The sequence below is a fragment of the Chondrus crispus genome, genomic scaffold (genome assembly GCF_000350225.1).
Source record: "Chondrus crispus Stackhouse genomic scaffold, scaffold_354, whole genome shotgun sequence".
Lineage (NCBI taxonomy): Eukaryota > Rhodophyta > Florideophyceae > Gigartinales > Gigartinaceae > Chondrus > Chondrus crispus.
In genome coordinates, this window is record NW_005179248.1 from 82,312 (window position 1) to 96,905 (window position 14,594).

Here is a 14,594-nt window from a genome sequence, read left to right on the forward strand (position 1 = left end):
GGCAGCATCAAGCTGCCAGGAAAACAGTAGTGGAGCACTATTGTCGCTCCATTCACCACGGGCAACGTCAGCAGAGGACCAAACCAAGTCATAGGCTGCCGAAAAACGATTGAACAGACAATACCACAAAGCCCGTTATTGGCAGATGAGTCCCTCAGTATCAAGATTTCAAGTATCATTGCATGGCGCTGGTCAGTGTTTGCATGAACCGATAGTTCGTTCTCTCCTAACTCGCGGCGAAATAAGGAATACCGGTGCCAATGCCTTACCATCCACATCTACCAGCTGTTGTCGCGAGATTGAAGACGTCATGACAGTACTAACGCCTTTACTGTTTGCACTCGGATGTTATAGTAAAGCTTTATAGCTCCCTGCGACTCTGTCATGGACACTTCCCTGCGACGCTGTTATGGACACCCCCTCGCAAAGCGCACATCATACACAAACCAATCTATCTACTAGCCAATCAAGGGGTCGGGAATGACCATAGAATATGCGCTTTCCATCAAGAACCCCAGGTTTGCACTCGGATGTTATAGTAAAGCTTTATAGCTCCCTGCGACTCTGTCATGGACACTTCCCTGCGACGCTGTTATGGACACCCCCTCGCAAAGCGCACATCATACACAAACCAATCTATCTATATTGTTAGTAACAAGAGCCGGCTCGAGTTCGAAGTGGACAGAGCACGGCAACAATGGAAATCCAGGATGGGAGCCCGGCCGCATTCCCCACGTTTTCCGTTGCAGCGTAGTAAAGGCCCTTATTAATGAAAACACCTTCGTCTCGGCTGAATGTAGGGAAGGGACGACTCAGTGGGCTTTGGAAACGGGTTAGGAAACTGATGGGCGTGTGCCAGATCTGCAACGGGCACATATGCCCTGGGCGTAGAAACTACATTGTTGCCACAAGCAGCAACCTTACATGTATGGGCACACGAGGCACGCTGTCGCCGAGCAGATTTGAATGTGTTAACTCGCAACCTAATCTTGGTACCGTCACCTGGTATTATAAGGCTGCAATGGTTGAATCTAGACTTGATATAAGGCGAACGAACGACTTTGAAGACGTGTATGGCGAGGAACACTGCTAGGGCTGTTTGGTAAGAGTAGACATCAGCAGTATGAATTCATCCGCGATCTTAAAGAAACAAACGCGTTCGCACCTATAGCCCGACGACAATTTCGAGACAGCCGGCCAAATCCCAACAGGCCTGCCCTCATGCTGTCCTCGGCGGTAACGAAAATGCTCAGGGGACTCGAAGACATCGCTACGCCTACAAGATACCCTCTGCAAGTCGACACTCAGGGCTTGCGAAAAGAGCTATTCTTCTCGCGAAAACGCGACGCGAAGGAGCTTGCTTCCGCCATCTCCGGATAACTGAGTTGTTCCAGTAGTAGGCGGTTTAAATTTAAACTTTACATGTCCGACGCATTTGCTTCTCAAATGTTAGTATCAAACTTGCCTCTCGGTGCAATATCACCTTTCAGGCCAGGTAGGACTTGATATAGGGCGACGTGGACAGATTCGGCCTGGGCTCGCCTTATAACGTGCCCCCCCCCCCGCCCCCCTCCCCCCTCCCCTGCCCTCCTATACGTGATGCTTGCTCCAGCAAATCATTATATCCTTCCCACTAATCACGAGAAGGTTTCAGTGCAAAAGACCACCGCGTCTAGTGTCTAGACGACCGGCAATTTGCCTCATATGAGGTCAGGCTTGGCCTCATATGAGGCCGGGTTTTTTTTGCAAAAAAGTATACATTAAATCGAAATTTTATAAAATCAGTTTAGACACCATTTCTTTAACCAATATTCCCTCGGCAATCGCTTCCTGCAAAACATCGGGATAGCAGTTATGAATACACAGAAATACTAAGAATCTAATATAGTTTCAACAATCGGATGATATTTTAAACAGGCGTTTTGGTTTCGAAGATATCAACAAAAAACGTTTTGATGTTCTTTAAAAAAAGCTTCTTCTTTAGGTATTCTCAAAAAGCCTGGAAAGGACGTGCAGATCTCACCAAGCTCCACCCTTCCACAGCGCAGAAGTCAACTGCGGTGGCGAGAGTATCTTTTTCCATTTTGTTCAGCTAGCATAAGTCGAGAAAAATTAAGTTGAAAAGTGACCTCATATGAGGCCATTTGTCACCTAGACACTAGCGGAGACGAAACGAATCTGTGGACTCCCTGTGTGGTCCTCTGACACCTCGGCAGCTTTTTCAAACAGGCCCAGTGTTTTGTGGCTTGTACTGTATGAAAGGTTATTTGGCTCTCTCTCTAGTGTATGAGTGGAACAGCCTTTCGGGCTTGCGATTAGGCCTTGCCGAGCGGCATGCAGATCGAAGGCTTTGTCGCAGTCACAAGGCTATGTCGAAGACTGTCTATGACATAGCCTTATGACTGCGACAAATCGGACATCTCCGAATAAAAGACAGAACTACAGTGTGGAAGAGGAATAAAATGCATGGGACAGCGCAACGGTGCAACAAGGCAAGCGTGCTTTGGGCTTGGGGCCATTACAAAATTGTGTCCCACTTCCTACATACCTTCCAAGATATTAAGGTTCTCGAGAATACACCAACTCGCAATGCTTCACCTCGGTTGAATATGCACACGTCTCTTTGTGGTCGAAATTGCTTAAACGGCGGGACCCGTGACAAGCAAGACCGCTGCTGGTCTCCCTGGTAATGCGATCAGCAATGCCACGACTTTGAGCGTACCACACGTGTAGGCCAGGACACACACTGCCAAAATGTTTTCTGCTGATGCGTTCACGGCAAGATTCTGCGTAAAGGGCGTGTCCCTTGATGCTGTCCAAATTAGGCTGGTCTTACACTCCAGCAGATTATTGCAACTTTCCTGCCTTATTTCTGACCGATTGCTTGTGGTGATCGCCCAGATTACAACTAGACAGTTACTATATATGTTGGGTGAACTGGGGATTTTATTTTTTCGCAATTTGGAGTCATTGCTTTGGTTCGATTGCGTTCCGGTGTGCGTTCTAGACTGCAGGTTGCGTACCCTTGACCAGCCCTACATACTCTGCTACCCTCACTGAACAAGGTAAGGGAAGACTTTTTTTTCTTGCATCAACAACCAGAATGCACCCTTTCCAAATTGAAGCATAGCTAGGCTTGTCGAATCAGAGAGAAAAACTCGGTTACAATAGTTACAGATGCGGGTCTTGTCTCAGTTACAGCCCACTCAACGCTGAATTGCGGTACCAAAATGCGGCCACGGAGAAAGTCGCTTCGATTGCTTATTGGGGAAGGACAGTTGGACGTTCAAAGATTTTGGGATGCATTGCAGTCACGATTGCGTTGTCAGCGCACGTTGTGATAGTTGAGGTATGCGAAGTTGTGATAAGGACTTGTCGTGACAAGTTCTATAGAGTCAGGACGCGAAAGAATCCATATCAATAAAGTACAGCACGACAGCCTGGGAGATTTTTTTTTTGTTTTGATTTCACTGGCAGCTCTTATACTCCAGAAACGGCAACCTCAAAAAAAAAAAAAAAAGACGCAGCACCCCAACTTCCTCACATCTCTCCAGAGACTGGACGCATGTCCATATATCTTTGGCAGACCGTCCCCGCCGTACAGAGCAAAGTCAGAGCAAAGTCTCGATAGAGTGAACCAAAATGTGGCGCACATTGGAAGCCCGCTCAGTTCACTGTACTGAGGCCACCAGGGTCAGTTTACTGAATGTCTGCCGAAGTGCGAAATCTGGGCTAAAACGGCACGGTGGCGCTTTGATACTGCCTTTGCGGTTCATTGTATACAGTCTGTTCACTTTGTTGAGGCTTCATTCTATCGCGACTTTACTCAGCATCACGACTGCGCCATCCACAGCCTTGCCACCCTAAATAGTTGTTAAATCAGGACCGGAACAACAAGGCGTGGTTGGTGAGCGAAATAAAGGGTTGTGCAGTACCGGCACCTTGCCATTTTCAGTGCAAAGTCGCGTTCCGTTTGCTGTATGCAAGATAGAAATAGTGAGGGCCTCTGGGAATGGATAATTCGAACTTAGGGATAGAATTTGCATCCAAGGGCGAGTATGCAGATTCCTATGCGTGAAACATCACTTGGCACAAGACTGTAGCATGATGCAACAACTACGCTGAGGCGTTGAAATACAATTAAGGGACCGTAACAGCCGCCGCACAGCGGCTGCCTGTCGACAGCAACATGCACACAACAGCCATCGGTAGAGAATCACGACAAAGACGCGGGCGGTATACAGTACAAGAGCCGACATGGGATACAGTGCAGAAATTTGAAAGGAATCTGATGTCAAATGTGTCCGAGAGAGTGTGAAAAACTGCTCTGACCAGAGAATTGGCTCGACTCTGTCAATGGTCACATAGCGTCTGGACAACTTGCGCCGCGGAGAGCAAGGTCAGTTGTCAACCCTGTGGAAGATTGGAGAGTGATGTTGAAATTATTTACTGGAAGAGAGGGACATTAGACCTTTTGAACAGCTGTCAATTGACAACGCACATATTATTGCCATACAGTAAGAGCAAGGCAACCAGTGCGCTAAATTTCGAAATTTTAGAGATTTTCCCCTGTTGGCATGTCAACTGGTGCGCTAATCGCTTTTTTCGGTTGCTATCTGGAAGCACCTATCTCTATATTCGTTTCTTTCCTGGCGCAGGATAGAAATGGATATAGCACGCGATCATTCAGAATTCATCGATATTTCATAATCACTATGACCAATCATCTTTCGAGTGCTATATGCGCCGTGCTTCAGACCCCTTGTCTTGGCGAAAAACTTGGGAAAAACTAATACTCAGCCCCTTGCGGGCCGTCACATATGGCGACGCACTTGTTGTGTTGCGCACTCTTTAGAGCGCTGCATGGCTAAAATTGTGCTCTATAAATTAGCGCACTGGTTGCCTTGCTCTAACCATGGGGGTAGCAACGGAAACGACCGAGTAAATACGGAAAGACTATCTCCCAATTCGATCTCCCCCTAATTCCTATAAATATTTTTGATATTTCATTCTAGTCAATCATAACATGAGCAGTGCCACCAATGCTGAGCGCAGAAACGCATCATCAGCATTAGACCTTTAGTGCAGTTATCACTCTGTATATTAGAGGACACGTCGATTGGTACAACAGGTCTTGAGAGCAGTCACGGTCCACCACATCAGATATGATGTGGGCAGTGGAAAACAGAATGTCTACGAAATGACGTTTTCAATTGCATTTGCTTTAAATGATATTGCATATACAGCATAACCTCGTAAATCACTACAAACTGCCGAACTCGGCCTTCACTACAGTAATCCTTTCAGTTCCTCAGATATGCGACAAAAGTGAAGTTACAGCTCTTCCTCATCAGACATAGCACCTGCCCCTTGCGCATATGACCTGCTGGGCAACCTTTGCTCGATACGCGCACGCCTGCGAACCCGGTAGCGCTCCTGAACACGGCGCCGTTTCACAGCTGTACTTTGCATTATGTGAAAACGCCTGTTTAAAATTTGCCTCCGCCTCGCACCATCTTCTTCTCTAAGAAGGTGATGAAGCACATGCGCGTTCGTCAAGGCCAATGTGAATTGAAAAAACATGTTGTAGTTAGACTCAGCCCACCTCCACTTGTTCGCCATTAGAACCCAAAGTGTGCACTGTCGACCAAAATAGTTTTCGACAATAATGCGGTCGGACGAAATTTCTCGGTTACCATGGACCACTTCCGTTGTCAACTCTCGACCCCTTGGCTTCTTGACAGGAATGATAGCGCGTACCTCCCGAGCAGCCTCCTGATAGCCCTTGTCCATCAGGACAGCCCAATATCTGGGAAACCGCTGGACTAGAGGTCCAACATCAGTCACAGTGCGCTCTGTCTGAGCTTTGCGGAGTTCCAACTTGTGCCACTCGAGGTTATCATAAAATATATCGACATCGGCGACTGATCCCATAAAATGTCTACTTGCCCCAATGGCTAGACCATTTGGCAACACACTCACCTCGGTCTTATACCCGTACATTTTGTGATTTCCACTAAAATGACCTTTGGCTTCCTCGTGATTTCCGCGTGGACGGTTGCTTTGGTGAAACGTCACGTCCGTGGCATACCTCGCCATGCCGTATACACGAAAGTGTGACTGATCCTCAAAAATTCGTGACATTGTGAACTTATCTGCAGCGCGCTCGACGTACGTTTTATACGCAAAGGGGGTGACCATGCGGATAAAACTCGTGACCAGCCTCTCGAAGGACGTGCTCTTCATGTTGAACATCTTGGCTGCAAAGTCCCACATGGTCCCGTTTTTGCACACGCATAACGCCATAAACAAAACATCCTTGGCCTTATATTTCGAACGTTTACCACGACCGACGTTGTAGTGTTGGCCTATAAAGGGGCGAAGACGGTCATAAAGCCCTCGATACTCCGCCAGTGTAAATTTCGTCATCTGTAGCACTGCGATTTCCCCCCCATCCGCAATGAAAGAGTCAAGAATTGGGCAATCTGAGTCAGTCTCTTCATCGCTGTCAATTTCCGCAGCGTCATAATCGTACTGGTTGAGCTCGTTGCTCCGCTCTGCAGCCAATTCCGCGAGAAGCCGAAGCGCGTCTCCAGGTGATGTGTCGACGTTGTGGCTCATCGTGCGGTGTTGGATCTCGAGACTGCTTGAAGGCGAAAGTGGTACTGTACTGCACATGACTCTTATTGCGAAAAGGATTAGGCGGGTTCTGTGATTTTTTTTGAAAATGGGCGGGAAGAGAAATCGCGCATGCACTTCGGACATGCTGTCAAATTCGTGGTCTATGACTGTCTGGGCAATACGTATCTATTTTGAGAGGTTACAGCGCTGTCAAAAGATCGCGGACAATATCATCTGTTTGTCAATCTTTAGTGTAATGATACAGTTTCTCAGTAATTGTCTAATATTTGGGGTGGTGTTTAGCGCTCAACAGGTACAGCAAGGACTCAACGGAGAACAGGTAATCACTGTGCAAAAGGTGCATGCCTACTGAAAAGGTCTAACAGTAGGGTAGCATACCAATCGACTCAGACGTTGCGCAGAAGATCGTCACATATGCGAAAGCGGCATCTTTCTGGTAAACACTGTGTTTTTGCATAAAGCAAATGTACAATTTATATGGACATTATCATTGGGTAAATACACAACCAAAGCCCCCTAAGATCGACTCTTTACAGAAACGACACAGTCATCATGCAAAGACCACGTATGCCGCTCTTGCCGCCAAAAGAGTTGCAACTCAAACACTCTACACTGTCAGGAACAAAACGGACTCTGTCCCTAACTACGAGCTGTTCAGGCGCCCGCGAGCCTATATAAAGCGAGCAGGACGCCACTTCTTGTCACCGCACATCCTCACCCGCCCTCACTCATCCCACCAGCCCCCACGCACGCCCAACCGACGCCCTTACACACCCAGACCCGCCTACACCCGCCCTAAACCGCCCTGACCCGCGCCCGCACTCGCACGTACCCGCCCTCATCCACCCTCACCCACACCCCACCCGTCCTCACCCGCCCTGATCCGCTCTCACCGGCCCTGATCCGCTCTCAACTGCCGTCAACCACCATGGAATACTTCACCCCCACGAAGGCTGGAAATGTTCTGAAGATACTCGCCGAGAAACGGGCGGAGCGTAAGGAAAATCTCGCTGTATTTCTCCCAGACAGTCAAGCTACTGACACTGACTCCGATGTCGAAGATTCAGACTCGCCAGTCATGGACGCCTTCATTGCGTCTGGGGGAGCCGGCGCTGTTCTTGAAATGACAAACTTTTCTCTTCTAGAGTTCAACGCAATCTGGAACATTCTCAAGGATGCAATCACTACGGACTGGAATTGCGGTCAGGGTCGAAAATGCCAGCATCAACCGAAAGACGTGTTCTTTATGTTACTTTCCACGCTGAAGCACAGTGGAAATTGGGACTTTAATGGAAAGATGTTCGGCGTCAAAGGCCCAACATTTGAGCGCATGATTCTAGGGTTTATCGAGAGGATTGTGGATGTACTGTATGATCTGGCGGTGATCAAGTATGAGAAGCGTTACACCATGCAACGTCTTTTGCATGAGAAGAAGACCTTCAAGCACTACAAGTTTGCACTGTATGCTACGGATGTCACCTTCCAGGCATGCAACAGGCCATCCGGAAATCACGAAGAGAGCAAAACCTACTTCAGTAACAAGCACAAAATGTATGGGTACAATTCCGAGGTATCGGTATTGCCAAACGGCATCGCAATTGGAGCAACGCCACATCAGCCAGGCTCTGTTTCAGACTTAACAATCTTCAGCGACAACGTCCAGTGGCATGGTTCAGCACTGGCAAAAACCCGAGAGGAAATGGAAAACTTTCCAGATGTTGGTCCGTTGGCGGAGGAATATGAGGGGCTTTGGGCTGTTTTGATGGACAAAGGTTATCAGGGCGCAGCAGATGTCATTAGGGCAATAAATCCGAAGAAAAAGCCAAAGGGAGGAATGCTCACTTCGGAAGAGCAGCGGACAAACCGAAACATTAGTTCTGACCGCATTATTGTAGAGAACTACTTCGGGCGGCTCTGTACGCTATGGGCTGTAATGGCCAATAGATGGAGGTAGGATGAGAAGCATTACGACCACGTTTTCAAATTGTGCGTTGCGTTGACAAATTTGCATGCCAAATGGCACCCATTGAGGGATGTCGACGGTCTACACGCCAAGCAGTACAAACGGCGACTGACTGAGATCGGCGTCAAAAAAGCTGAAAAGCGTAAAGCTTCGCAGAAGCTCTGCCGCGCGAAACGTGCTGCACGCATGTCCTCGGCGCTGGGTGCGGATGGAAGAGGTGAAGAGATGGGCGCGGGGGCGATGCTGGACATACTTAACACTTAGTATGCTTCGAAGTACGCCACTGCTTACTGTGTCAGTGCTCAAACTCGTTGTTCTTTCTTTATGCTTGCTCTTTTGCGCAATTTGCTCCTGTTTGCGCAACGATTGCGTCAATTGCAAAAAATAAAGTCTTTCACCTACAAACGCCGTTCTCTGCACACTGCTTAGTGTTTTCACATTTACAAAGCTACTGAATTCGAGCTCTATTGAGCGGTCTTTTGAAATCACGCCATCTCACTGCAATGCGATCCATCCCTGCATATCTCCACGTAATCGCACTCACCTCCCATGACAGCTACCCCCAAACTTGCCCCGGACGACGGCCCCATTCGCCACCCCTGATGGCGAACACCCCAACCTTCCCCGTGACGGCGCCCACACCCACCGGCTCCCTGACGGCGCCGGACGCCGTGACGGAAAGTGCCCATATCCACTTTCCCCTACGGCGGCGACACCCCCTCCCCTGACAACGTCCACATGCATCTCCCCTGACGACGAATACACCCACTTCCCCTGACGGCGGCGACATCTACCTCCCCTCACAACGACCACGCCCACCTCCCCCCGACGGCCGCGACACACCCCTCCCCTGACGGCGGCCACATCTACCTCCCCCGATGGCGGCAGCACTCCCTCCCCGGACGCCTATCACAACCACCTCTCCCCACGGCGTTGGCACTCACCTCCCCTCACAGAGACGACAATACCCTTCCTCGACGGCGACGACACCCACTTTTCCCGACGGCGGCCGCACTTGCCTCCCCTAACGGCGTCCACATCCACCTCTCCTGAAGGCGACTACACCTGCTTCCCCTGACAGCGGCACATCCACCTTCCCTCACAACGACGACATCCACCACCCCGACGGCGGCGACACTCCCCTCCCCTGACGGCGGCCACATCCGCCTTCCTCGACGGCAACCACCCCTACCTCCTCCATCAGCAACCAAACCTACCTCTACCTCCCCCAACAGCAACCACACCTACCTCCCCCGACACCTCACCACGGTTTGCCAACCCCTCTCTGCATCATCATTCCGATCTGGCTCTGGTCGTCATGGAAGCGATAACGCCCACCGATGCGCAAGCCGCTTTACAGATTTTGGCGGATGCGGCTATTGGCGGCGAAGCAGCTCTCGCGCAGTATCCCTGCGAGCCACAAGCAGACACTGACGAGGAGAATGATTCAGACAGCCCCATTCTGGACACATTTTATAATAACGGAGGAGGCACTGCCATTGTTTAGTTAACAAACTTTACCATCAAGGAGTTTATTCAGCTCTACGGAAAAGTTCGCACCTTCCTGGCCAATAATTACAACGTTGGCCGTGGGCGACGATCTCAGTACACCGCAAAGCACGCCCTTTTCATGGTCCTAGCTACTCTCAAACATGGAGGACAGTGGGATTATCTCGGCCAGACGCTCAAGATGAAGGGTGCGACGTTCGAGCGATTGGTTACAAACTTCATTTTTATGATCTCTACAAGATTCTATGAACTGTTTCTACTGGAAAAGGCGGAACGGTGGCCCATGGAGCGACTGCTGGACGAAAAGAGGGCATTCAAGCACTTCAAGTTTGCTCGATACGCTACAGATGTTACCTTCCAACAAGCTAACCGACCGAGCGGAAACATTCAAGAAGGAAAAAAATATTTTAGCGGCAAGCATAAATTATACGGATTTAAGGTGGAGGTTTCTGTCTTGCCCAACGGTTTTGCGGAAGGCTGTAGCGAACATTTCGCAGGTTCAGTTTCTGATATCGACATTATAGTGCACATGAAGCCGTTTCACGACATGGCGTTGGCAAAGACGGAGGACGAGAAGGAGGTCACAGATATTGGCATTCTTTCAGACAAGTACCCAGATAGCTGGGCTCTACTCGCAGATAACGGCTAACAAGGAGCTGTGGAGTTTTTTCGGGCTATATATCCGCGGGAACAACTGCCTCGTCGGTTTTTATCGACTGAAGATGACGCCTTCAATAAGAAGGTTTCAGCCGATCGAATAATTGTCGAGAATTTTTTGGCCGTGCTGGTGGGTTGTGGGCGGTTTTGTCAGCTAAGTTTAGGTGGGGGGAGACGCTTTATGACTCAATATTTCGGCTCTGTGCTGCTCTTACGAACGCACACATCATGTGCAATCCTTTGCGAAGGGACGATGCTGACACCTATCATAGGTCTTGTAATCGGTTGTATGCCATCGGGGATGCCACAGTGAACAAGCGAAAGCGCAAGCAGGAGCGTTATCGACAACGCCGTAGACAGAGACTGGCAATAACATTCCGAGGGCAAGCTGTGGATGGGGAGGAAACGGAACACGAATAAATTCGCCAGCTGACATCAATCTGATGAAACGTGCAGTGTTTGGGCATTTACCCCATGTTTGCGTAAGATCCTTGTCTTCTCCATGAAAGGTTGGACCAAATTTTATTTTTTAATCTTTTGTGGTGTCTACAGTGCTGTGGAACTATCATGATCGTTGGGTACTTATTCCATCGTTTTTCAATTACCTCGTATTTGCCAAAGAGACCTATTGAATACTAGGTTGAGCTGTGCTCTCCCGGTACCCGGAGAGAGGCACGAGACGACAGTACATTAGGGAATGGTAAGGTACTCTAGAAACCCAGGGAAAAAGGTATTGGGAAGTAATAGCGTCTTGTACAGTCAACGTTGTGTTCTTACTCTGGTGTCTCGTGTTTAAAGGCTGCGGCCGACCATTCAATGCCAGACTTCCTGCAACCACGCCGAGTACCGCCGTACTGACACTGGCTGCATGAGGCAGCCCTTTGCCAGTCCAGTATGCATCCGTTCGACCAGATCATAATCTGTCCTGAGTCCCATGGCACCTTCTCGACGAAACTTGGTGTCGCACACAGCATTTCTCCTCCGACATGATCGCCCCATACCATCAGCCCCAGCAAAGGTCTCCTACAACGCCTTCTTTCGGGCCGGTACGCACGGGGTCATACGGTTTCGCCTGCGGTAACTTCTAGTTACGGAGATCTACCTTCGTAGAGGCTGCAATGTTGCTGAAGCCAAATCCCCATCGACGAAGTTTCCGTTTCGGTTTGTATGTCTGCATATCCCTAGCGTGGAATTTTAAGGTTCCATATATGGAACCTTAGTTTCTGGACCTTATAACTACATCAGACTCTGGTTTGTTAAAGCGAGACTTCGCCAGATTGCTTAATTCCAGCCCATAAGCAACTATACCGGAGCACAACAGCGTTAACAATCGTAAACGTGCATTTTCAAGGCGTGCAAGTTGGGACAATTAGACTCTCTCAGAGGTCCATTTTCCGTATGGATCCTGATGAATCGTAATCCTCATAGTTCTGTCTTTACTCGTCGTCGCCGTCTCGTGGGTCTAAGTACCACGTGTGACAGACTGTAGTGCGGACAGTCTGTCCTTGCGGTCCATGACGGGTGCACCCTTCAGCATCTGGTGAAGAGAGTTGCGGTCCGTCAATCCCGGGGGACGCTGAGGGGTGCGCGCGGAGGTGGAACTGGGGTGTGCTCTTGGATCGGGGCTGCGGGTGCCGTTTGGTTGGATGATTTGGCACAGCTCCTTGAACCGAATGGGGCCTAGCGCTTCGGTGAATAGGTCGGCGGGGTTGTGCACTGTGGGGATGTGCTCTGTTGCTATGTTCGCGCTCTGAATGTGGTGCTGAAGGTGGTGGTGCCTCACATCGATGAGTTTGCGTCGACGTGTGGGGGCCGAGTTTTCGGCTATCTGGATCGTTGATTCGTTGTCTATGAAGATGGGGGTTGGGTGTTTTTGGGGGTGCTGCATGTCCTGGAGCAGCCGGCGGAGCCAAATTTTTTGTTGAGCTGCGTGTGAGGCTGCTATATATTCAGCTTCACATGTGGACAGGGCCACGACGTCTTGCGGAGTGGACGTCCATGCTATCGGTGAGTGCCCCATTGTGTGGAAAATTCCTGTGAGTGACTTGCGACTTTTCGCGTTTGCGTAGTCGGCGTCGCTGTACGTTTGGAGGCAGACGGGCGAGCTGGCGTGGTACGAAATGGTTTGGGCTTTGGTGCCCTTGAGGTACCGTAGTAACCATTTTAGCTGATGCCAGTTTGCTTGAGTCGGTTGTTGGCTGTGTCGCGTTAGTTGGTTTGTGGTATGATATGCGTCATATCGAGTGCTGTCGACGACGTACCTCAGATCTTCGAGGATGGAGCGAGAGTGACTTGCCAGAGTGGGAGAAACTGGTGCTGTCTCGTTCAGTGTGGCTTTGTTTGGTTTTTGCGGTGCGGGTGTGGTTTTGGGGTTACATTCGGCCATGTTGTGCTTCTGGAGTATAGTGTCGATGGCCTGTTGCTGTGATACGTGGATGCTGCCTTGTGCATCTCGTGTGATCTGCCAACCGAGATACGTGGTTGGAAAACCGAGATTTTTGATGGTGTACTTCTTTTGCAACGTGGCCAGGAGGTCGTCGATTAGGTGTTGGTGTGACGCGGTGACTAAAAAATCGTCCATGCTGACGGTGACGAGCAGCCTGCTGTTGGCTTTGACGCTGGTGAACAGGCAGGGGTCACTGTCGCATTGGAGGTAGCCGTGCAATCTTAGGTGTTTTTGGAGTCCGGATGTGTAGCGATGTCCTGCTGAACGGCCTCCGTAGAGGTTGCCGAGAAGCTGTCCCGCTCGGTGTGCATGTTTCATTGAGCTGTCAAATCGTGGGTGCTGGCGGACGTAGACGGGGAATTTTGGGTCGTGAGACTCATAGAGGTATGCTGCGGTGATTTCCATGTATTGTACGGGCCATTGGTTCGCTGCTGCCATTGCGAGTAAGGTGCGTACTGATGTCTTTTCGGCCATGAATGTGGATGTTTTATTTGGGTCGAAGTGCTGTCCTGCCTTCATGCGGTCGCCTCGTATGGAGCAACGGGCTTTGCGTTTGGCGATTTTGCCTTCCGGGGTGTGCTTGTACCTGTATGTAATTGTTAATGGGATGAGCGTCTCATCGGGCGGCACTTTTGTCGCTGGGATCCATTTGATAGTGCGCTGTTTGTCTAGAGTGTCTAACTCGTCGTTGTGTGCTGCTGCCCATTGTTAGGCGTCAGGGTATTGGCGCGCTGCGTGTACGTGTCGGGGTGCAGTTGTGGTGGCGTCGACTGTGCTGGGCGGTGGGTTGTGTCGTGTTGGTGCGCGCGTTCTCTGACGCGTTTTGTGCCGAGAGGGTGTGACTTTGAATGCTTGGTTGGACGTGTGTTTGGGGTCCTGGTGCCTGGCGTATGGTCTGAAGTCGATCGCTCTGATGATGCGGTATCGGGGGTTGCGTATAGTGAGGGTCATGACGTGGGTTTCCGATATGGGATAAATATATCTTGCGGGTTCGCTGCGCCCTTGTAGTTTTGTTTTGTGTGCGTGTATGGGGGCGGTGCCGATTTGCCTGAATGCGAAGATGCGGGTCATGTGGGCTTGGCGTCCGTGCCAGAGTGTCCATGGACTTTGTTGTGTGGCGCTGTGCCGCATGATGTTGTATTTGAAGGCTACATCTCGTACGGCATCTTCCCAGAATTGGGGTGGGAGGGCTGCGTGGTGTAATGCGGCGCGCGCATTTGTGAAGAGCGTCTTATTGATCCGCTCTGCTATTGAGTTCTCTTGCAGTTGATGGGGCGTGTTTGTGATGTGCTGTATGCCGTGCGAACTGTACGTGGCCTTGGCGTGTGACGATGTAAATTCCTTGGCGTTGTCCGTTCTGTATGCGAGAGGGAGTTT

The 14,594-nt window shown here is 50.0% G+C and overlaps 1 protein-coding gene across 1 annotated transcript; it reads right to left on the reverse strand.

Moving 5' to 3' along the window:
• Positions 1 to 12,233: 12,233 nt before the first annotated feature.
• CHC_T00000499001 (hypothetical protein) lies at positions 12,234 to 13,736 on the reverse strand. The gene is made up of 2 exons (XM_005717884.1): positions 13,033 to 13,736; positions 12,234 to 12,969 (listed from the first exon to the last, which is right to left on the reverse strand). Exons 1-2 carry the CDS (start codon positions 13,734 to 13,736, stop codon positions 12,234 to 12,236), a joined length of 1,440 nt encoding a protein of 479 aa, XP_005717941.1.
• Between the last annotated feature and the right edge of the window lie 858 nt (positions 13,737 to 14,594).